The 23,138-nt window shown below is 40.8% G+C and overlaps 1 protein-coding gene across 3 annotated transcripts in view; it reads right to left on the bottom strand.

The window, feature by feature from the left end:
* Positions 1–383: 383 nt before the first annotated feature.
* Positions 384–23,138, bottom strand: part of Akain1 (A-kinase anchor inhibitor 1) — a 67,582-nt gene continuing 44,827 nt past the window's right edge. For 2 of the 3 annotated variants that reach the window (XM_029564286.1, XM_029564285.1), the window contains exons 2-4: positions 20,055–20,253; positions 9,525–9,721; positions 384–715 (exon numbers count right to left, since the gene is read on the bottom strand). In XM_029564286.1, coding sequence (XP_029420146.1) covers positions 9,528–9,721; positions 20,055–20,085 — 225 coding nt within the window. In that variant the 5' untranslated portion in view covers positions 20,086–20,253 and the 3' untranslated portion in view covers positions 384–715; positions 9,525–9,527. The remainder of the gene's footprint in view (positions 716–9,524; positions 9,722–20,054; positions 20,254–23,138) is intronic. The other variant, XM_008834633.2, reaches the window with a different exon arrangement.

Here is a 23,138-nt window from a genome sequence, read left to right on the forward strand (position 1 = left end):
ATTAGGTTATTAGAAAATCATGAAATCTTGTGCTGAAGAAAATCATTTTTAATATTTTATTTATTAACTTCATTTTCTATGTATGAGGGTATTGCCTGCATGTGTGTAAGTGCATATGCCATGCAATGGTATCAGAAGAGGGTGTCAGATCCTCTGGAACTGGAGTTACAGATGGTTGTTAGCCGCCATGTGGCTGCTGGGACTCGAACCAGGGTCCTCTGCAAGAGCAGCCAGTGCTCTTAACCCCTAAGCCATCTCTCCAGCCCTGAAAATAATTTTTAACTATCCTGATGCTACAGAGTTCCATCCTTAAAAAGACAGTGAACCTCAATACTTTTATATAAATTATTAATGTCCACATGAATTGTTACAAAACAGGCCTACTTTTTATTTAGAATCAAGGTCAGAAAAATTTACAAATTTCATCCTAAGCATTTGTGCTTGGATTTAGAAAGCAATGCATATGCATGTGCACTATTACACACCATCAATGCATACACACGTGCACTATTACACACCATCAATGCATACACACGTGCACTATTACACACCATCAAACTCGTTCTTTTCCATACTCATCTTGGCTTTATGCCTGTCTTCTCCTTTCTTCCTTTTCTTTTCCATCTCTTTTTCTCTTTTTCTTGTCACGGTTGTGCTTTAAATCATTTGGAGACGATGACAGAACAGAAGGTTGGTGGAGGTAGGGGAAAGATTGCTGGAGAGAAAACATGGAATGGTTTGAAGAAAGCCACAGGAGAAAGAGATGAAAAGAGTTCTTATGTAGTAATTTAGACTATTTTATTATCTACTTCAAGCATAATTTTAATTGACTTTGATCCTATTAAATATTCTCATGTGGAACATGTTCTGTCAGAAAATATAAGTAGAATAAGTTTGTCCTCAATGCTACAATCAAAGTAAAAATTGTGTCTTGGTTCTCATATTTGATCAAGTATCATAAATATGATCTATAAAAGTTCAATAACATCCCAAGTGCCAGCATACCTGACTCATAGAATCAGAGAATTTGTGCTTCTCAGAATAATGTATCCCTATTAAAGGAACTTCAAGGTGAGTAGAAAATTTACAAAAAACAAAAACATAGTTTAAATAAAGAAGAGTGATGTGTATGCAGTTAAGAGTAAGGTGGATTGGAAAGTGGACCGTGCTGATCCTTCCACAGTCACTGATCAGAGCAGATGCCTTACAAAAAAGTGTGGGGGAAAGAGCTGGTGTGTCAGCTAATTCACTGCAAAGCTGGAGGAAAATGAAATTAGCAAAGATTTGGGACCTCAGATGAACCTGAAATGTCTAAAGTGAAAAGAGTTTTTCCCCCCAAAGGACTTTTGCTGAGTCCTTTTGTGGCACTGTGTCTATAGGTATCCGGGGACTCAGACAGGAAGTGTAAAATTTCCCATAATCTCATGATGCTTACAAGTAAAATACCTTTAGGAAAGGATAGTGTCTGCCCCAAACATATAAAACAATTGAATTCACATGCAATACTAGCAATGTTTGAGTAGGTAGGTAGGCAGACAAGCAGGAGGTTGAGGGTGTCATATCCAACCACCCCTTTTGTGGTTCGGATATCCTGACTGGGTCGAATGGTAACAGTAGGAAGATAAATTAGGCCAACCACAAGAAAACACCTTCAGCAAACTCTAGTAGACTATGTTCATATACCTTATGATCCTGGAGTTCCATTCTTGGGTATTTACCCAAGGGAAATGACACAAACCTATCCAAATATAATGTGCAAGAATATTTATGAGCAGCTGTATTTGTAACAGTCAAAATTTGGGGAGTTCTACTATTCAATGACAGAATTAATAAGCAACAAGCAGTATATTCATACAACAGAATAGTCAGCAAATAAAGACCACATATTACCACTAATGGCAACGACACGATAAAACCTCTCATTGCAGGGGAAAAGGGAATTTACGCTATGATTCCGTTATTACACAGGTCTTTTATTACACAGGTCCTGCTGGTGTTTCGTTTGAGGAAGCTAAAAAATAATCTTTCTGGGGTGGTAGAGATGTTCTATTTCCCCCTAGGCTAGGCCTCCAGGCTACATTCCAATAAAAAGTCATAAAGCTACATCAGGCTTCACAATTCAGTGAAACCTCAGCAAAACCAACAAAACACATAGAATCGTTTACTTGTACAACTAGAAAGAAACTCAGTGATCATCTCAGCCAAACTGTATTCCACAGATGAGGAAACCAGGGCTAAAAAAAATTAGGAGGCTTGTTAACATCATGTAGCTAGTTTATCTGAAGTTAATCTACTGGCACTGATTCTTTGCTGAAACTGCATTAGCATACAAGCAAAATGGGGAAGACAGTATTTACTTTTATGAAGCACAGGCCCTAGATGTAGAAATAAGAATTTAACAACTACTCTAAATTGGAGATATTATTACATCATTGTGATGATGTGAATGACAAGCGCAGGATGTTTTTAGCAATTAAGACTGGAGCCGAACCCAGATTCCTGGCTCTCAGAATACTGTGTTCTTGAATACACCTCAACTTCCTTTTTCCCATAAACTGTGAACTTAAGTTAGAGTACCAAAAAAGCCCCATTAAAAAAAAGAAGAAGAAGAAGAAATAGTACGCAAAGTTGTTGGGAAAAAGTATTGGGGAGATATGGGAGGAGTTGGAGGGGAGGGAATGGGCATGGATTTGATCAAAACACCTTATATGTGTGTATGAAATTCTCAGTAATTTTTAATGTAAAAAAAAAACAAAAGAACCAACAATAGCCCTAAATGGATTGACTTCAGCATATTTCACAAGCAAACCTAATAAATTTAAGGATGTCTCTGTCCAGGACTGACCCAAAATATTCTATTTCAATGAGGAAGACACTAATGAAATTATTGCAGCTAATTTTTTTTCTGTACATTAGCTCTCATTTCTTTGTATTTGTTATCTCTGCCACCATCTCTTAATAGAGCAACCCCTGATGCCTGTTTATTTGATATTTCTGTGGATCCAATGTCTAGCAATTAGCCAACCTCAAAAACAGAGCCATGATAAATTGATCTCAAGACAACAAAGACATTGTAATAAAATTAAAATACACCACACATCTGACTCCTTAACCAACTTACAGTCTATTACTTCGGAATTTGTTTTGAAAGATACGCTACTGCTCAATATCTGGCTGGCACAGATTGGCTCAGCCAAAAGGCTGTTCCAATTTCCCTTCAACAAGACACAAATTATGAGTAGCCTCAGCCTTCTCTGGCAGGAAGCGCCATAGCCCCAGTCTTTATTTAGTTTTGGACCCTTAGAAGTAGATACTGGGACAGGAATTTTGCAAGCACAGTTGGTTGGTTTAAGAGCTCATCCATGAAGCACCAAGGGAAAGGAAGAGAGAGGGCAAGAGAAATAAAGGGCTGTGTGCATCTGCTTCCATCAAAAGGTAACTGCTGGCAGGCTGGGAGATGTGCTTCTGAGTTGGTCCACCTGAGGGGCAAGAGACCTGGCGTGTTCATGCCCCAGCTCCCGTTCATCACTGCTGGAAGGCTCTCTTGGGGCCTTAGCTCCCGTGTACTTCCAGCTGGCCCCTTATATAGGCTGAGCACACAGCTATAGGTAGAAAAAGTCCACAGGCAAAATTGACAGCCTTTGCAGCAAGACACCATCTGTGCATAGGGAAATGGTGAATTTGAGGACATATGGATGGATGGAAACAGTGTCAACATACAAATAACTCAATTAGTGAAGCACTCATGCAAGAGTGTGCAAGGGAACCATTCTTTAGACACGAGCACCAGCCGGTGTTTACTCAGTTGAGATCAGCTGAAGGAAGATGAACTGCACACAACTTGTTTCAAAACATTGAAAAGCATTATAGGAATAAACCATTCTTTTCTTCCCTCATTACTTAAACTATGGACCATCTGCATCTTAAGTCTACTGCTCAAAAGAATTCTTTTTCTCTGCAGGAAAAACACTCATGTGCAGCAAAAAATCATTCCTGCCAGCCTCAGTACACGAATGGGAGAATCACAGAGCACCTATGGCAGTCAAGGGTTATAACAGCAACATATACTCAGCTTCTTCTGAATTTAATTGACAGATGAAGTGGAGACTAACAGAATTGCTTCAATTTACATAACTCTTCCCTATTATGTTACTTTCTAATGCACAGAAATTACATTAAGAAAAAAATTACAAAATCTAGCAAAAGGTTGGAGGACAGAATTTAACTAAACTACTCCATTTGAAATCACATAAATTCTCTTTTGACAGATGAAATCATTTGCATGATGTCATGGTCATGTCCTTGCCCTCATCATGATTGCTGTTTGTTATCATTCTGGGTTGTCAAGATACTCCAATTTACATTCCTCCTTTGGGTCATACTTTTCATGACTCTGTTATGTCCACTTTACATTTAAGTGAGAACACTGGTTTTCGCCAGTCTTTTGCCACAACCTCGCTCTATTCCCAAAGCATTTATTTTAATTCATCTTTTGTTGGTTCAAGTTCATGATGAGGAATTTGTTTTCAAAGAGGATCTTGAACACAGGAAATGCCTAAGACTTTCATGCTTGCTTTTACTGTGAAGTCCCCACTGCGTTTCCTTCACAGCTCCTGGGTAGCTTCATCTATTGTGTTAGGTTCTGAAGAAGTCTGAAGTTGGCCTGGAAACTGGCCCTTGTAAATTACTTTCTCTCAGTTCACACATTTCACAATTTTTTCTTTTATTCTGGTAGTACTGCTGTGGAGCACTTTGCATATTTTTCTACTATATGTGTATATATTCCTTATAAAATATATTTTATATATATTCCCTATAAAATATATATTTATGTGTAGTCCTTATTTTATATATATATATAATTTCTTCTCTCTTTTTTCCTTTCTGCTAGATGAGGTTGCCACTTTGGACTAAAAGCGTCTCTTTTTCTATTTCACACATTTCTTCCCAACAGTCTTACCTACTGCACTGCAGCTGGAAGACAAATAGTAAAATCTCCCTACTGTCTTCACTCCAGCACCTGCCAGTATGTTTTCTAAGAAATGGTAGAAAGACGAATGAACTTCCAGTGCTCTCGCATGATCTGCCTTGTCCCCTACAGCTTCCTATTTCTTTTCAAGGCTACTACTATGGTTGAGATGAATGTCCAAGAAGGCTCAAGTTTTTACATCTTAGTCCTTGGGGTGGTGCTGCCAGGGAGGTGGTAGAAGAATCATTAGGATGTGGAGCCTGGGCCTTGGGACGTGCTTTTGCCAGGGTCTGTGAAACCTGATCTCCTAGCATGTCTCTACTCCTTAAATCACAATGTAATTGCAACCTCATGCTTTTGGCACTTGGTGTCACCACCAGCAGGGACCCAAAACCATGGGGAACCCAGACTGTGACTGGAATCTATAAAACAGTAAGTCATACTGAGTTCAATGTTGTATAACTGTATTAACTCAACTGTGAACCTAGAAGCTTGCACCCACTTGTAAAAGAGATGTACTCTTGCTCTGGAGTGTGTTACTGAATATGTTAAAACTGTAGTGAAATGCTTCTTCTAATCATGTAGTTATTAAAAAATTTTTAAAAAATGATTAAAAAATTAAGCATATCTCAACAACAACAAAAAAAAACAGTATGTCAAAATAAAATAAGTTCTTTGTCCTTGTTAAATTACCTCAAGTATTTCATTATAATGACATAAAACTGACGATTACAGCTACCATTGTTTGAGGTTTACCGCATGATAAATAGTTTTACTGGCCCTTTGTTGTTTTGGTTTAAATTTACTTATTCAGAAAACTACTTTTGGGGGCCATTTTATTCTTCCATCTTAACATAGATCTTCCTGAAGTATATGTTCCTTGGCTCTTTGCACAGTGTTTGAGCTCAGTAATCCTCGAATTCTCAGGTCTAGTAGCACTCATTTTTCTCCCCCAGCTTACACTAATGCCCTTGAAGACTTAGTGTGATCTTCAGTACAATATTCTATGTCTATACCTTACTGTGAGGGGCAAGCAGTGACATAGACAACGTGACATGCAGGAGGAACTGCGTGTCAGAAAACTTTGCCAACTCAGGAGGAAAGAGATTTTCATTATAACCACTTCCCTTACCTAAGGAATTTGCTTGAGTACCAGGTCTTTACATATGTGGGCACCACAGGTGCTGAATAAGTTAACCGTTGTCAGAGATTTCATTCTCTACCAAATTTTACCCAAAGAGTCACTCTAAAGAATAAATCAAAATGTCCATTCTTACATATTATTTTGCTATAGAAACCTTAAAATAGTCTTGAAAATAGCCAGGTCCTCATTCCTGAATGGTATAATTTCAATAACTTTCAAATATTTCATTGGTTTATTTCCAACCTGAAATCTCATAATAAGGAAAGATTAAACAAGCAAACATTTTAAAGAAAAAAGTGGGGCGAGGAGAATGAAGGCCAGGGAGTCAGTGAGTTGTTCTATTTACAAAACTGTTTACACTGGAGAGATGATTACAGAAAATGCAAAGTAACATGAAAGGGTTTCTTTCTTTAGTTCTACCCTGGAGACAAGCAAAGCAAAAGATGAACAGCTGAACACACAGTGCTGGGAAGCTCTTGTATACTTTACCTTGCAGTAAATCAGGGGGATAAAGGACATTAAATAAATGTTCCCACAATTCTGAAAACTGAAAGTTGGTTTATGATAATAACCAAATGGAAGTCCACTGTAATTCTGTGAAATGAAATCCCACAGGGCCCTCATGAAACCCAACAGCTTTATCTTTGTACTGAGGATACATTAAGAGGTCAACCGCTACATTTATTTTTAGGGCTGAGTTTTCACAAGATTCTCTCATACTATGCCTATCTCTGAAGGGTGGGGGTGCTGCACTCTGCCGTCTCGGAACGCAATGTCACTATTCTTGTCTGCATATTTTACATCCCAGGAAGATGATAACAAGACACTTGACCTTCCAGATCTCCTCACCCGTGTTTTCCATTTCTTAGCACATTTCTTTTCCATTGAAGCCTCAGAAAAAACCACCTGTCATTGTCCTTAGACAATCAAGGGGAAGGGACACTAAATAAGTCCTCTCCTGGCCATGGTATGGAAGTCTGAAAAGCTTTACCTTCTGGAAAGCCTTGGGTGCCATATTCAGATAGGAGCCAGTTACAAAATGAGCCAAACAGGAGAGTAGAAAACCGCTTAGAATGGCTATAGAGTTCAAAGCTGCATATAGTTTATTTATAAATAAAAATTTAGAGACAGAAATTAATAAGATGATCCCAAAGATTCCTAGTTTATTAGTACATGCACACTCAAGAAGAAAGACAGCATGTTTATACGTTTCTGCCATTTGACAGAAAAACAAGGTTGGTTATAGTCAGGCATCCTAGCAGAAACAGTGCTAGATCACCTGCAGACTACAAGCATTGGGTTTGCTTCTTATCTGTGGGCATGTCAGGATAATTTCCCTGAATACCTATATTTCCACTGTCCATGCTATAAAATTATACATCAACTTTATGACTTTAGGTTAACTTAATTCTTTAATTGTCATGAATTCTGATAAAAGGTATTTATGAATAAATAGTATTTAAATTTTAACCCCCTTTATTTATTCCCTTATGAATTCTCTCCTTGAATTAATTTATTCCATGTGTGCATCACCCAAAATAGTCCAAAATGGTTGAAAACAGGTTGGTTTTAACCATCTGTTGTTACCCACAGTATCCACAATTAACCATAGCATGACATATTAGAATTTTAGACATGATATTTGAATACTATACTAATACTTCATCTAAAAAAAATGTTGTGGGGGCTGGAGAGATGGTTCAGTGGTTAAGAGCACTGGCTGCCCTTGCAGAGGACCTGGACTCAAATCTCAGCACCCACATGGTGGCTAGCAACTGTCGGTAACTCCAATTCCAGGGGATCTCATGCCCTCTTCTGACCTCCATGGGTACTACATGACACAGGTGCACTTATATACATGCAGGCAATACACTCATACACATAAAATAAAAATAAACAAATCAAAAAAATATTTTAATGTTGGGCTGGAGAGATGACTTCTCTAGTAAAGAGCCTTGGCTGCTCTTCCAGAGGACCTGGATTCCACTCCCAGCACCCACATGGCAGCTAACAACTGTCTGTAACTCCAGTTCCAGGGGATCCAATGGCCTCTTTTGGTTTCTGTGGGCATTGTACAATACAGGTGCACTTATATGCATGAAGGAAAAACCTTCACACACATAAAATAAAAATAAATAAATTTTAAAGCTTATTTGAAAGAAGAAGTGTCAATATAGACACTGATACTCTGTAGCACGAAGGTTTGTAACCAAGGTCAAGTTCTTCCTCTGTCCCCAGTAGCACCAACTCAGCAGCTATTGAGACACACAGTGAAGGAGAGTCTAAAAGGCTCCAGGAAGATGTGTGTTGTCCACACAGAGGGAGCAGGACATCATTGTGTTGAACAGAGATGGCTGTACTGACACTCACACATACATCTCCTCAAACAACTTCACAACAGTACAACCTTCTGCTCTGCACTCCTGCTTCAAAGAATTGAAAACACAGCAGTTTCCCCACGTATCCCTGTCACTTTAAAATTTTCAAAATCTTTTTATAAGTAATTTTTTCATGGGAGAAAAGTTTCTATTAGTGAGTTTCTAGTTCAAATGCATAGCTGGTGGATGCAACAGCATTGATAAGGCTCCAGTACCCGCCCGGGATGCTGCCCTCTCTAACGGGTTGTAGGTATGTCCAGGATGGGCAGCCCTTAAGGAAATTCTCTATGGGACTGCTGAAGAACTGAATCAGCAGCAGCTCATGCATGTGGATTCAATTGTTTTTGTTATTTAATCTTGAGATAAGAAAAAAAAATCCATACTGATCCCAGTGGATTTCTGCACTGAAGATAAACACCAACTGTGAAACAATACAGAGAACTGAAATTAAAAGACTGGACTGTGAAAAGGCAAGAACACTCCTTTTAAAAAGTAATCTAAATATATGCTTTAGCAAGATGCTGAGGGACTAGGTCTTAGAATCTGCCTTTGTTCATTTGACCTTGGACCTGAACCCAAATCATAAAAGCCTGCAAATCTGTATTTGAATGGGGCTAAAATTCCATTTCTTCACCTTCTAGCATGTCTTTGTAAAATATTTATAAATAAGGCAGAACTGCACTCAGTATTTCAAAGGGGGTGGGGGCTGCTGGTCGAATTCACAGAAAGAAGACATAAATAAATAAGACTTAGAATACTTTTTTAAGAACTTGAAAAATAACTTATGCTGCAAAAACTACTTTTGAAATTGCAGTGCCATGTTCTGCCCGCTGTTTCCAGAGGCACCGCGGACATAGGAGAGTTCTCTAATGCAGGTTTCCAAACCACTGGTTCTGGAAAGGGCTAGTGTGAACTCGTCCTGCTGCGTGGTGCCCTTGACACTTTGGTTTACTTATTGGCAACATTTTGGCAATACGTCCTATGCAAACGGGAAAGGTAGAAACCAAGCATGTGAGGAGAGCCAGACCCGCACCCATTACTTCTTCTCATGCCTCTTGGTTAGCTCACGCCCACCCGGCTGGCCCCGCGCCTGGCTGGCCCTGGGTCTGCCTTCACTCCGCCGGCTCTCCTGGGAGACTTGCCGCACAGCTTGCAGGATGGCGTTCTGCACGATCTGCTTGCTGGCGTTCTGCAGCTTCGCCTCCTCCGGCTCATTCCCCGGCTTCTCACCTAGCCAAACGCATGAAGAGGTGGAGAGAAGAGAAATTACTTTGAGGATCTGTAATGAGGGGCGGGGATAGCGGAGAAAGACAGGAGGTGCTCTGTGAGGGACTCTCTATAGAACCTGCGGCTACTGTCTCCTTTTTCCATTTTCTCCATGATCCCCATTTGGTTTCCCCGGCAATGCACTGAAGTTAATATTTTACCCTCTCCTAGAGTCCCCAGCTGCTAGAGGTGGTCACAAGACAGTCCAAGCCACCAAAGACCTCAGGGAAATCTGTTGGGAAGAGACAGACCCACACCCCTTTGGCCTTTTGCTTCTTCCCCTTCCCAATGGAACACAGACACAGAATACACCTCTTGCTCAGCCATCTCATCTGGGGATGAATGCCTGCACTGTGGGCAAGCTAAGGAGAAAGAGGTCAGTTTTAAAGGCAACCACTGAGCATCTTCATAAGCCCTGGGCCTTGTATGCCATGAAAACAAACACCTTTTGTTTAATCCACCACTATTGAGATTTTATGTTACCTGCAGACAACCACCTGCCTAAGATATAATGTCATGGGGTCGAAGAATGATGGATGATCATGAGTTCCAGAGCAGGGACTCAACCCTGCTCCTGCAATGGCCAGGAGGGGCATGGGGGGAGTCCTCAAAAGCCATCCCCTGTTGCCTAGAACATGGCTGGCAAACTTCTGGAAAGGATTGGAATAGATAGGTTAGGCTGGGGGCCGTACCATCTCTGGAATAACTGCTCAGCTCTGCTGTAACAACATAAATCAGCTAGAGGCAATATGCAAATGAACACATGTAATAAAACTTTATGAAACAATGAGCTATAGGCAGATTGGTTCCGAGGGCCATTTTTTGTCAGTGGCTGATCGACATGGAAGGGTAGAAATTTTCGCATTACAGAGTTTCCTCAACGCTACCCAACACTTTCTCTTTTTTCCTTTGTTAATACAACCTTAGTTTTATTTTGATAGTTATATAGCTAGCCAATGACATAGAAGTGGAAGTTTAGTGAAAATTCTGCAAATGAGCCTTAAGGAGAGCAAGCTGATAAAAAAAAAAAAAAACTTTTGCTTTCCCCCATCTTACTGTCACAAAAGTGGCTGCAAGGTTGAAATGTGTTGCTACTATGAAAATGTATTTAAAGTGTGAATGGGGGAGGTTATTTTGATAGTTATATAGCTAGCCAATGACATAGAAGTGGAAGTTTAGTGAAAATTCTGCAAATGAGCCTTAAGGAGAGCAAGCTGATAAAAAAAAAAAAAAACTTTTGCTTTCCCCCATCTTACTGTCACAAAAGTGGCTGCAAGGTTGAAATGTGTTGCTACTATGAAAATGTATTTAAAGTGTGAATGGGGGAGGGTTTCACCAGTATGGTATTCAATAAAATGGGCTTCATGTCTCATTCAAAATAATTTCTCCACATCCTTCTTCTTTTGAAATGTGTTGCTACTATGAAAATGTATTTAAAGTGTGAATGGGGGAGGGTTTCACCAGGACTGATTCATTAACAGTAGAATTTGTATATCCATGAAGAAAACACTATATTACAGAATGGTTATTTTGGAAGATCAAACAGCTTCTTTTAGAGACATAACTTGTTTGTTTTGTCTTTCTGCCCATCCCCTGAGGGATTTAATATCTGATGAATAACACAAGATCAACTTATTCAAAGCAAAGAATAATATCAGAAAGAGGATAAAATGGTTCACCAAAGCCAATTTAATCAGAGAAGAAATCCATACAAAATGAAACTCATGTCAGAGAATGCTACGAACATTGTCTGTGGGAAAAGAGTGAACAGTGATAAAGAGTACTATGAAGACATACCCAGGAAGTGCTATTAGGAAAACATGTTTTGAGATACTTGGAGCTGAGTTCACATCCTCCTGCCATATACAGTCTAATCGTGGGCAGGACACTTCACCTCTCTAAGCTCATTTTCATATCTCTTAAAAGGGCTGGCAATATCTGTTTGAGATGACTGCTAGGAAACTAAGTGACCCATCTATTCAGAACTTCATGTGGTTCCTGACAAAACGCATGTCCTTAGTAGATATCTGCCACGGTGTATTAGTGAGGCTATAGACTAAGCCTTGGCAACAGAGAAATTAAAACATAAGACTGCTCACACAGAGAGGGATGTTTATTACACTCTCATGTACAGATCTATTCCAGTGTATATGTGGTTTGTGCCACAGGTTGTCTGAGGACTTTTCTTCCTTCCAATTTCATTGCCCTGCCATTCTGCATGATATGACCTCCACCTTCATGAGGGAAGCTGGTCAAACAACATCCCAATTGGAGCCAGAAGGAAGCAAAAAACAGATTGGAAAGCAAACAATTTCCTTTAAAAGACTTGTCAAAGCAGCCAGGTATGGTGGCACATACTTATAACCTTGGCACTTGAGGGGTAGAGAAAAGAAGGCTGGGAGTTAAAGGTTATCCTCAGGAATATAGTGAGTTCAAGGCCAACCTGGGCTACCTCAAAAGAATGAAAGAAAGAATGTCTTAAAAGCAGCAAACCACTTTTCTCACATTCTGTTGGAGGGAAACTTAGTCACTTGGCCACACCTACCTACAAGGGGGGATTGGGAAACATTCTCTTAACTGGGCAGCTGTACAGTCTACTAAAGTTTAGTAAGGTTCTAATACTAGAATAAAGAAGAATTATAGACATTTAAGGCTTATTTCTATGGCAAGGGCTATGGACATGTTGAAAGGGGAGGATATGTATTTGTAGTAGGTCAGATTTGCTGTTCAGGGAGTTTTGCAGACTATCATGAAACAATATAAGTTTGTGAACAACAAACAAGAATTTTTATGTGCATCGATGTGTGACTATGTATGGGTATGCACACATGTGTGTAGGTGCCCACAAAGGACAGAAGGCATCGGATCCCCTGGAGCTGGAGTTAGAAGAGGTGTGAGTTTTCTGGGAACCAAACTTGGGTCTTCTATGACACAGTACTAGCCCTCAACCACTGAGCCATCCTTCCAACCCAACAAAAATAATTTTAAAGATCCACACTTGGCCCAGGAAAGAGTATTTTACTGAAACTACTAATATGGCCCTGTTACATAGCTATTTTTCTGTCTTTGGAAAAAGGAAAGAAGAGTCTAGGGATAAGAGTAAGGTGAATTTTTAATAAGAGAGACAGAAAGCATCATTCTAATTTTAGCTATGACCTAATATTTGAACTAAATATTCATTTTCCTTATTCAACCATTATGAAGACAGATGGATTTAACAGTCAAAGGCAAATGTGTTCCAGACTCAGTCTAGAGAACCCTTGAGTGCCTGGAAGTTTGGTTTAATAAATGCTCATGTGTGCTAAATATATAAAGGACATACTCAAGTGTTGGGCATTCAGGTATATCCTGTCTCTTTTCCCCTAAGCTATGTGGGAAGGGACAGCGGGCAGTTACTACAGGGACATGAGTGCCACAGATGACTTCCTAGCTGATCCTTAAAGCTCTAGTCATTGTATTAGCTAAGTCATCTACTGCCAAGAGAGAGCCTCAGCTGTTTACCTGTCGTTGCCAGCTAGCAACCTCTCCCATCCTTGCAACTAGCTGACTCTTGCCTTATCTTGAGTTGGAATTCTCTGGTGAGAACCTGCTAGACACAGCACACCACCATCATTCCTAAAAAGCTGCACATTCATGCCAGCATTGTTACAGGTCAACTGTGACTGTATACCTGTTCTTTTTTTAGCCCATTTAGCTGTGGCCTGGGAAGTCAGGTCTACAGACAAGAACACAGCTCCTTGAAAGACGAAATCACCCAATCCCTTGCAATGTGGGCAGTGTAGGTATTCTTTGTCAAACATAATGCTGACTTCTGTTCCAAGTATTCATTTCCAAGAACATAGTGTTTGAGAAAATCCTGGTGGAGATCCAAATTCTCCCATAAGCACAGTATGAAGTATACTAAAACACAACAGAAGGCAAAGCCAGCAGCAGAAATCCTAGGAACCTTGTCATTTATTTACAGGCATTTAACTGGTTGTGATATAATGAATCACCTACGTGTTGTAGGTGATTCTGGTTCTAAATGATTCAAATGTCCTCTAGCTTAATTAGCATTTACGATACCATTTTCCTTTTTCACAAAAGATGACAAATTGATTTAATTAGTCTTAAACTCTAAATGCCAAATATAAGTAGAGCTATGTCAGGAAGGTGAGAGAACTAGATTTGTCTTCAGCATCTTTCTACCTCGCCTGCCCAGGTAACCAGAATGCCCTGCTTCCCAGTGACCGTCTGGCCTAGAATATGGAGGGTGCAGCATTTGATAGAACACCAAGATCTCTGCTGCTCCCAGCTGACCTTGTCAGAGCTTCCTGACCAGGGTCCCATTCTCACCTGCCCCTGTGGAAGATGTCTAAGCAACTCATTTGTCATTTGGCTAAAAATTGACCTTGATTCTTTATAGATGGTTATTAAAATTATACAACCAACAACTATAGGAAGATACAAATTTGCATCAGTTCCTACCAAAAAAGGCTAAATGCCCTTTACCTCTGTTAGCCCTACTATATTTCACTGTAGTTGGTTTTGGAAAGGTTAGTGTTGTCATTTAATTTAGAGAAAGAATCTGCATCGCACAGAGAGAGTCGCAGAAGCTGTGTCATCAACAGTACATCTAGCCTTCATCACTCCCTGCTGGGTCACCAAATCTGCCAGTGGTAGACGTCCTCATCAGGACCACAGAGGGCCCACCACCTCTGCCCCCACATGCTCTTTAACATATCATGCTGTTGGTAGTAACCAGGCAGCATATTTCTTATCTTCTCCTCAGATCTCCTGACATTGTAAGGACAGCATTGTCATCCATCAATGACCAGTCCATGGGGCGCAGAGAACAAGAACTAATTCTGGTCGCTTTAATAATGGAATGATATGATAAGTACAGGAATTTTCCATGAAGGACCAGATGTTAGATCCCACCCATCTGTACCAATTGCTAATGAAGCCCTGCTGGCTGCCTCACATTGGAACTGAAAATGTTAAAAGTTCCAGACTCTGAGTTTCCAGTTTGCTGCTACCCCAGCAATCCATGTTATTCTCTCATATACCATGACCAAATCAGAAGAAGTTTTTTAGAGTCTGAAAAATAGTTTTGACCTGAAGAAGGTAATACGATGCTAGGAGCAGGCATAGGGTGCTTCTGAGTCATATTTGAGTGATGCCCCATTATTATGATTCCTACCCCTAGCAAATCAGGTGTGGTGTGATGAGAATGACCCTTGACTTTGCCTTCAATGATCAGGCATATCATTTATATGGCTGCTCATATAAACTATCTTAAATTTTCCCTTTAGAGGGGCTGGGGGATTAAGAGCACCTGTTGCTCTTGCAGAGGACCCAGGATCATTCCCAGAACCCACATGGAGGCTAACAACCATCTGTAACGCCAGTCCAGGGAACCCAAAATCCTCTCCTGACCTCCACAGGCAATGCAGGACAGAGGGGCACTTACATATATGCAGGCAATACACTCATACACAAATAAAAACAATAAATAAAATATTAAAAATAAAATTTCCTATAGAATGAGATGAGAAGAATCACAAAGATTTTTATTAATTTAGTCTTTGACAGTTTCATAGGTGCATATGAAATACATTCTGGTCACACACCGCCATCCTCTTTACTCCCCATCTCACCCACACAAGCCCCCTCTTCCCACCAGGTCTCCATCCCTCTTTAATGTCTTGTTTCACTTTTTGCTTTGTGGCCCACTATGCTTAACCAGACCCACCAAGCCACCTGCACCAGCATGGGTGTGGCACTATCCACAGCAGCATGGGGAACTCCCCAGGGACTACACCACTAAAGACAATGAATGACTTCTCCCCCCAGCAGTCCTTACCTGCCATTAACTCCCCTAGGCAGCGTTGAACCCCACGACCTGCCCCACTATCTATGACTGAACGTTCAGGGACTCAGTCTAAGAATCATAGAGTTATTATGGAGCATCTCTGTGCATGACACCATAAAGTGGAACAGAGGCCTTTAAGACAAAGTGTTTTTGCTTATGCATGCATGTACCCATAAGAGAATTACAAACTCTCGCTATAAAGCTGAGGTATTAGAGATTAAAATGTTGAAAACAGAACAGTCATGAGCCCTGCCCTATTTGAGCACACAATCTAATAGAAGTCTGGTTTTAAGAAACTGAACAGTTTTGCATAGGATTGTCCTCAATATACAGACTATGGACAGATGCCTTCTTCCCAAGTTGGTAGCACTTGCTTGCCTAGGATCATCATAGCTAAGCTGGTTGACCGTCACTCTTAGCAAGAAAGGAGGGGCAGGAGAGTCAGACACACATCCCAACCAACCTGTTTGTCCTAGTTGCATGAGGTGGAGGGACTAAGGGTATATAAACTGAGGAAGTTGTGGGGAGGGTGTCTCACCATTTTGTGTGGCTGCGGGGAAGTTACAATCCACACCTTCACCATTGCTCTTTACAGAGCAATAAGCCCAATAAATTCACTGGTTTCCTACACTGCAGCTTGGCAAAATAGGACCTCAGTTTGTTATACAGACTAAGGGACGAGGGGGCCAGAAATCATTTACACCCCAGAAGGAATTTTAGCTACAAACAGGTTTATAATTTTGAGCTGACACACACTGTATCAGGGGCACAAGGAACACCCACAAGAAGGACTGCTCTAGTCTTGTGGTGACAAATAGACCTCCAGACAGAAAACGTGTGGGTTAACAATCATTAGCCAATGAAAGGAAGGTGACTAGAGCAATAAAGTGAGAACAGACCAGGTGGAAAAGTCAGATTGCAAAGTCCCAGACGTGTAAGAGCAAGGCCTGCTGGGACCTGTGATGTGAGGAAACTTGAATGGCTGGGCTCCTGTAAGAGGGAGGAGGAGACAAGGGTTCACACTAAGGAAAGGAGGCCAGCCCAGATGGTTGAGATCATGAAGGTCTATGGAGGTCTTTAAGTGTTTCTCTGTGGCTAAGTAGCACAGATTGTCAAATCTGTGCCACAGAGAGACATCCAAGGAGAGAGTCCTATCATGTGGGAATCTGCAGAATCTGGACCAGGGCTGGAAAGACAGAGAGAATTTGGACCTGCTGGAGCAAAAGAAATGCATTCTTTTTCTGACCACGGAAGACAGGGCAGACCCATGGCTTACTAACAGAGTCACAGAACACTTTTACTGTACAGAGCTACTGAATTATTTCAGCACATAATTTAATTTCTACAGTATTACTGGGTTGCAATGCCTTAGGGAAGCCATACGGAAAAGTGCCAATAAAACCTGAAAAGGAAAAGGCAGTTTTAATCTAGGAATTGAATTTGATTATTTCAGCCACGAAAGTCAAAGGTGATTTGAGAAAGAACAATGAATGGGTGGAAGGCCCAATTTAGCAGCTACCAACATCAATTATAAAGCCATGGTAATCAGGAAAGCGCAAAGTTTGTATACAATAAAAAAACAAAAAGCAGGGCCAATAAAAGACTTCAGAAACAACCCAAGTAATATGTGAGCACCTGATTCATGAGAAGCACGTCAATCAATGGGTCTGAACAGAATACAATTTTGAATTCCCATTATGCATAAAAAATGAGTTCCAGGCAGACTTTACACATACATTAGAAAAAGTAGAACCATTAGAATCTCCCCTTCCCTTTTGGTGTCTTATTTTGTCTCCACCTCTCCTTATGCATTCCTGGACTGCAGATGCCCCCATCACATCTGGCTTTCAGCTGGGTTCTGGGGAACAGAGACCAAGTCCTTATGCACATGAAGCAATTCATTATGCACTGAATCATCTCCTCCTCCTTAAGAAAAATTCTTGAGGAAAAAATTAAGATAATCAGGCTTTTAGCAAAAAAAAATTAATCGACAGACGATAGGTAGATAAATAAAATAATATTGCTATGAAAGTAGGCAAATATTTCTTTAATAGGGCAACAATCAGAAGGGGTAAAATGGCGAATTGGGCTATATTAAAACTATATGGTTTGGGCTAGGAAACACACATGCAGACACACACACAGTGAGGCTGAAGCAGGGGAAATGCTCATGAAAACGCTGTGTTGGAAATGTTTAAATGATTCGTTTTCTGAGCACTTGGATAACAGACAACTCAGCCAAAACTGGGTTACGAGTCCAGAGAGCCCCAAAGCTGTTCTGGTGAGCAGAAATTTAGATTTCACGCCATCACTTCCAAATCCTAGTTTCTTTCACTCAGTGGGACTTCTAGAATATCCCTGTGAAAGAAGGGCTTAGAAATAACCATGAGCCGGAAAGGAAAAATAAAATCAAGACTCTGTCCAGAGCTCGGCCTTCAGCGCTTTGCACTGGTGGCTGGATAAAATTTGCCATCACTTTTCCACACCAAAAAAACAGCCGAAGGCCGGTCCGCCTTCTTCTCCAAGTGGCTCAAAGCGGACAGATCCAGGGTGCCGCCAGACCCTCAGAGAGACCCAAACCCCACCGCCCCAAAGCCAGAGACTGGCAGCTCGGTCCCAGGGATGCGCTTTAGTCCCAGGCCCCAGCAATGTCTGTCGCCTCCCGCTCCCTTGGCCTCTGCTGCCCCCTGCTGACTACTCCTAGAGTTGCCGCAGCCACCAGGATGCAGTAGTCACCTGACCGAGCCATGTGTTCTGATACCTGGCCTTCCCTAGGGAGCTGGGGATGTCGGAGGGGGTCGAGGAAAGCCTGGTGTCATAAAACAAGAGTGTGGCTTTATTTTACCGAACTAAAATAAACTATTCCAGCCGTGGTGCTTTCTAACTGCAATAGCTTGAGGTTAGAAATAATGCTTATAAATAATGGACCTACAGGTTCATTTTCTCTGGAGTTCTAAAACAGCCAGAAATACAGGCCAGAGACTGCCTGTCCTCGACTGGGTAAAAATCACTTGACCACATTACCAAAGCTCTTAAATACTTAACAAAAGATTTATAGCTTCTGGGCAAAATTAGCCAAACACTGGCCCTTCTCACCACCAGAGGGAACCCATATTAGAATTATACGAATGATTTTAATGAAACCTTCCACATTGTATTGCTGTCCTTCCTAGTATAAACTGTGTCATCTCCACAATCTGCATCTTCTGGTGAAGAAGGAATCAAATTCCCAGAAACAGCAGCCATCAGAAACTACAGTTCTGTCAGAAACTACAGTTCTCAGAAGTCACTCAGTCTCTGGAGGAAGTGTGTATATAGGAAGTGTGTATATAGAAAATGTGTTTATAGAAAGAATCTCACAAAGTTAAGTGGAAACAAGGAAGATGCATACTAGAATATTTTCTTCTCTCCTTGAACAAGCAGACTCCAAATCTCTGAAAATAATTCTTTTATAATGTCAAAATATTTCACATATTCCCTCGTGACACAATGATGAAGAGGCTGAGACTTTAGTCATTCATGCTCTTAGATGAATTTGGATAGCATTAATCACTATAGCCTTCCCATGCATTTGAAAATTTTTCAAGGACTGTGTGAGACTATATTCCACCCACAGAAGTTCATACTACAAAATGGCATCCTGTTCCCTAAAACAGCCACATGCCCTAGGACTTTCTTGCTCCCCTGCCAGCATCCAATTGAAGCAACCATAAAAAGCAGATAGATGTGAATTAATTTCTAAGGCTAGTAAGTCACACCCTACTCAAAATCCTTCCATGGTACAGCACTTAGAATGCAAGCTCAACCTCCTGCCATCACACCATAACGTCAGTGCCTTCATGAGCAACTGCCATTTCCTAAACAACCTCACGCCGACTCCTGCTCACAAGATGTGGACTTTCCTGTGCCTTTCAGTGTAGCATATATAAAACCCAGTTTTGAATGTGTGAAGAGCCTGTAAGACTTTGAGCAAGCTAGTTTCTTCTATAAAAAGAATACAAGGCAGGTCCTCATAAGGTGGTAATAGGCAGTGAGTGTGGCCCATCATCTCCCCTTAGAGCATCTGCTCCGAGGGGACACCCTTGCCCTGTCTTGTCTGTCTCTGTTCCCAATACATAATGTTCCCCGTGGACACTCAATAAGTACTGCTCAGGTGATGACACTGGCAGTAGCTTTCCATTTCTAGTCTGCTCTGACTTCTTTCTCCACGTCTCTTGGCTCCCGTTAATCTTCTGTTCTTGACCTCCATTGCCCTTTTTTTTATAGTATGTGAGGAATCGGTCTGAGAGGCATGCACCAGCCCAGGCCTCTGCATGGACACAGGGCAGAACGTGAAACAGCGCAGAGCACAGGCAGGAGTGACTGTTAGGAAAGCTTCTTCAACTCCCAGCCTCCTGTCACGGGACTGATTTCTAGTTTGAGACTTTTGCACCAAGTTCATACCTCCTATGTAGCAGACTCTGGATTTCTCCATTCTCTGTCTCTCTAAGTGGCAGACCAGAGCTAAGGATGCTTGTTCTTAGCAGCCTCTACTTGGTGTCTGGTACTTCTCAGAACAATGCAGGGGCCGCACTCACTCACTCCCTTCAGTTGGTTCTAAGGCACTTCTCAGATGATTTTGTTCCTATTGGTCAACCATTCACTGTGAAAACAAGTTCCATGAGGTTATAAACTTCCAGATCCATGCACATTGGTACAGAATGAATTAATGTCTATTGATTTCTGAGACTCTGAAACCATCAGCCTGTTCTGAGAAAAACTCATCCTAGATACAATGAATTTAAATCTCATTTCTGAGCCTTTCTGACTTTGACTGAACACATATCAGCTTTCTTATTAAATTATGTAACAAAGGTAAAAACATCTAATTCACCTTTGAAGCTAAGGAATGAGAAGACAAATCAGCATTGTTTCATCAACAAACTAGACAAAAGAAATTATAAAAAACTCCTACCCCAAGAGCCAGGCATGGTGACGCACACCTTTAGTCCCAGCACTCAGGAAGAAGAAGCAGGAAGATCTCTGTGAGAACAAGGCTAACCTGGTCTACCTAGCGAGTTCCAGGCCAGCTTTGGCTACAGAGAGACCCAATAATAACAACAAAAACAAATCCTGCAGCCTGCTTGAAACGCCAGTGTGTTTTCTTGTACCTTTTTCTCTTTCCATCAGAATCTTGGCTCTTTCTCCTGTGTTGAGGTTAATTAAAAAAGAGAGCAGGAGGCTGGAGATAGAAGGGGAAGAGATGAGCACCATCAGATGTTTGTGTCTTCTGTATTCCCCAGTGATACTTCGGAAGGAAAATGAAGCTAAAGAAAAATAAACCCAGACTTCCTAAGTGCTTGTTAGAGCCCTGTGACAGCAGGCTTGTGTCTACAAGTCTAGACTGTGGAACAGAAAACTCCAAGTTAAGTGCCTTCAGATTTTTGTCTGACAACTAGATATGGGGCAGGGGCGGGGCAGGAGAGGACAGAGGAAAAGAGAAGTAACATCTCTAAGGATGCCAGTTAGTTACCCCAAAATAAAATTAAATTGCCTGTGTCAAACTGTAATGGGAGATAGTGCGGTGAAAGTTTCTAGCATACAAACCGTGGAAAACAGAAAGGAATTACATATCTAACAACCAGGGAAGATGTAAGCACTTGTATCAGGACTGTGAGAACCGTCATTTTTGCTTTGTCAGGGGAAAATAATCTGTAAAGCTTGGTTTGTTTGTTTTTTCTTTATTGGCTTTTTAAAAAATAGAATATTAATTTCCTCAGCTGCAAACTTTCCTACTACCCTCTGCTAGCTGCTTGGTTGGTTTCTTCAACCACCATACACTGTGAGAACTAGACAGTGCTGGGTCTCTGAAGCCACACAAGTGCCCAGTGCAGGCACGTTCTCTCTCCCCCTGAATAAGCAATCATCAGAATTTTCTCTGAATCACTTCCATGCTTTTCTTTCATATCTTTCAACAGATTTACAATGCTGCCTAGAGCTGTAGTCTGATCATTTTTAGGGCCATATAGTATCCCATTCAATGACTAAGTCAGAATGTTTAATCCATTATATTACTAAAAGAATTTGACTTGATTCCAGGTTTAGCTATTCAGAATAATTCTCTTATAACATTCTTGGTTTTGCCTACACATGTTCAGAGATATCAAGAATCTACAAGTTAGAGTAGACATCAAGGAGGTACAGAACGAGAATCCTAAATGCTTTGTTAAGTTCTTCCAACTTACTCTCCAAAGGAGTTGTACAAATTTACACACTCGGGAGCATTACAAAATCCTGCTCATTATCTACTGTGGTTCACATGCTTAAACTTCCAATCCATATAATTATATCTCATTTCCAAGATAACAAATTATTTTGAACAGCTATGTGGAGATTTATTTATTATTATTTTTGTTTTATGAAGTATCTCTTAAATTTCTTGTCTACTGTCTTAGTTTCTTTTTCTGTTGCTGTAAGAAATTACCATGACAGTAGCAACTTAAGGGAGAAAGGATGTATTCTGCTTCATACCTCAAAGTACAGTCCATCATGATGGGGAAGTCAAGGCAGGAGTCTGAAGCAGCTGGTCACATTGCAGCCACAGTTGAGAAGCAGAGATGTTCACTCAGTTGTACTCAAGGGTCCCCTTCTCCCTTTCATCCAGTCTGAGATCCCCTGCCCAGGGATGATCCCACCCATAATTAAGATGTCCCTTCCCACATCAATTAACATAATTAAGACAGTCTTTCACAGACACAGGCAGCGATCCATCTCCCAGGTGATTCTAGACTCTGTAAGTTTGAGAGCCCTAAACATCACAACTACTTGTTTACTGATTTGTCTTCCTTTTCCTTACTGTTTTCATAGATTCTCAAAAGAAATACTTTGACAATAGTAGATGCAGCAGAGCTCTCTCTGGACTTTGTGGCAGAAGTTGTTAATTTTAAGATAATGACATTTATCCATATCTTGTTTTCACTTCCAGTTTATGATGTATGGTCAACCTGAGCTTTGTATCCTTAACCTGAAGACGTTCTTTACTTTCCCTTTGTCTTTTGCAAACATTATATTTAATTTCACTTTGTTTAGGACACTGTGGATGATGTGAGGTAGGGAAGCATTTTCATGGATTCCCATGTAAATAATGACATTACAGAATTATGTTTTGAGAAATCTTTTTTTTATTTTATTTATTGTTTTTATTTTATGTGTATGAGTCTATTGCCTGCATGTATGTGAGTGCACCCATATCATGCAATGCTGCGGAGGTCAGAAGAGGGCTTCAGATTCCCCTGGAACTGGAGTTAAGGAGAGTTCATAGCGGCCATGTGGGTGCTGGGAATCAAACCCGGGTCCTCTGCAAGAGCAGTCAGTGCTCTTAACTGCTGAGCCATCTCTCCAGCCCCAAGAGAAGTCTATCTTTTTAGGCCATCTTTATTGCAAGCCTCTACACCTATGAGGAGCTGTTTTCTAAGTATTTATTGTCTTCTCTTTGGGCTGATTTTTTTCATCTCTTTCTTTCACTTTAATATTATGGTCTAGTAAGCC

This window comes from Nannospalax galili, unplaced genomic scaffold (assembly GCF_000622305.1).
Source record: "Nannospalax galili isolate Female #2095 unplaced genomic scaffold, S.galili_v1.0 scaffold155, whole genome shotgun sequence".
Lineage (NCBI taxonomy): Eukaryota > Metazoa > Chordata > Mammalia > Rodentia > Spalacidae > Nannospalax > Nannospalax galili.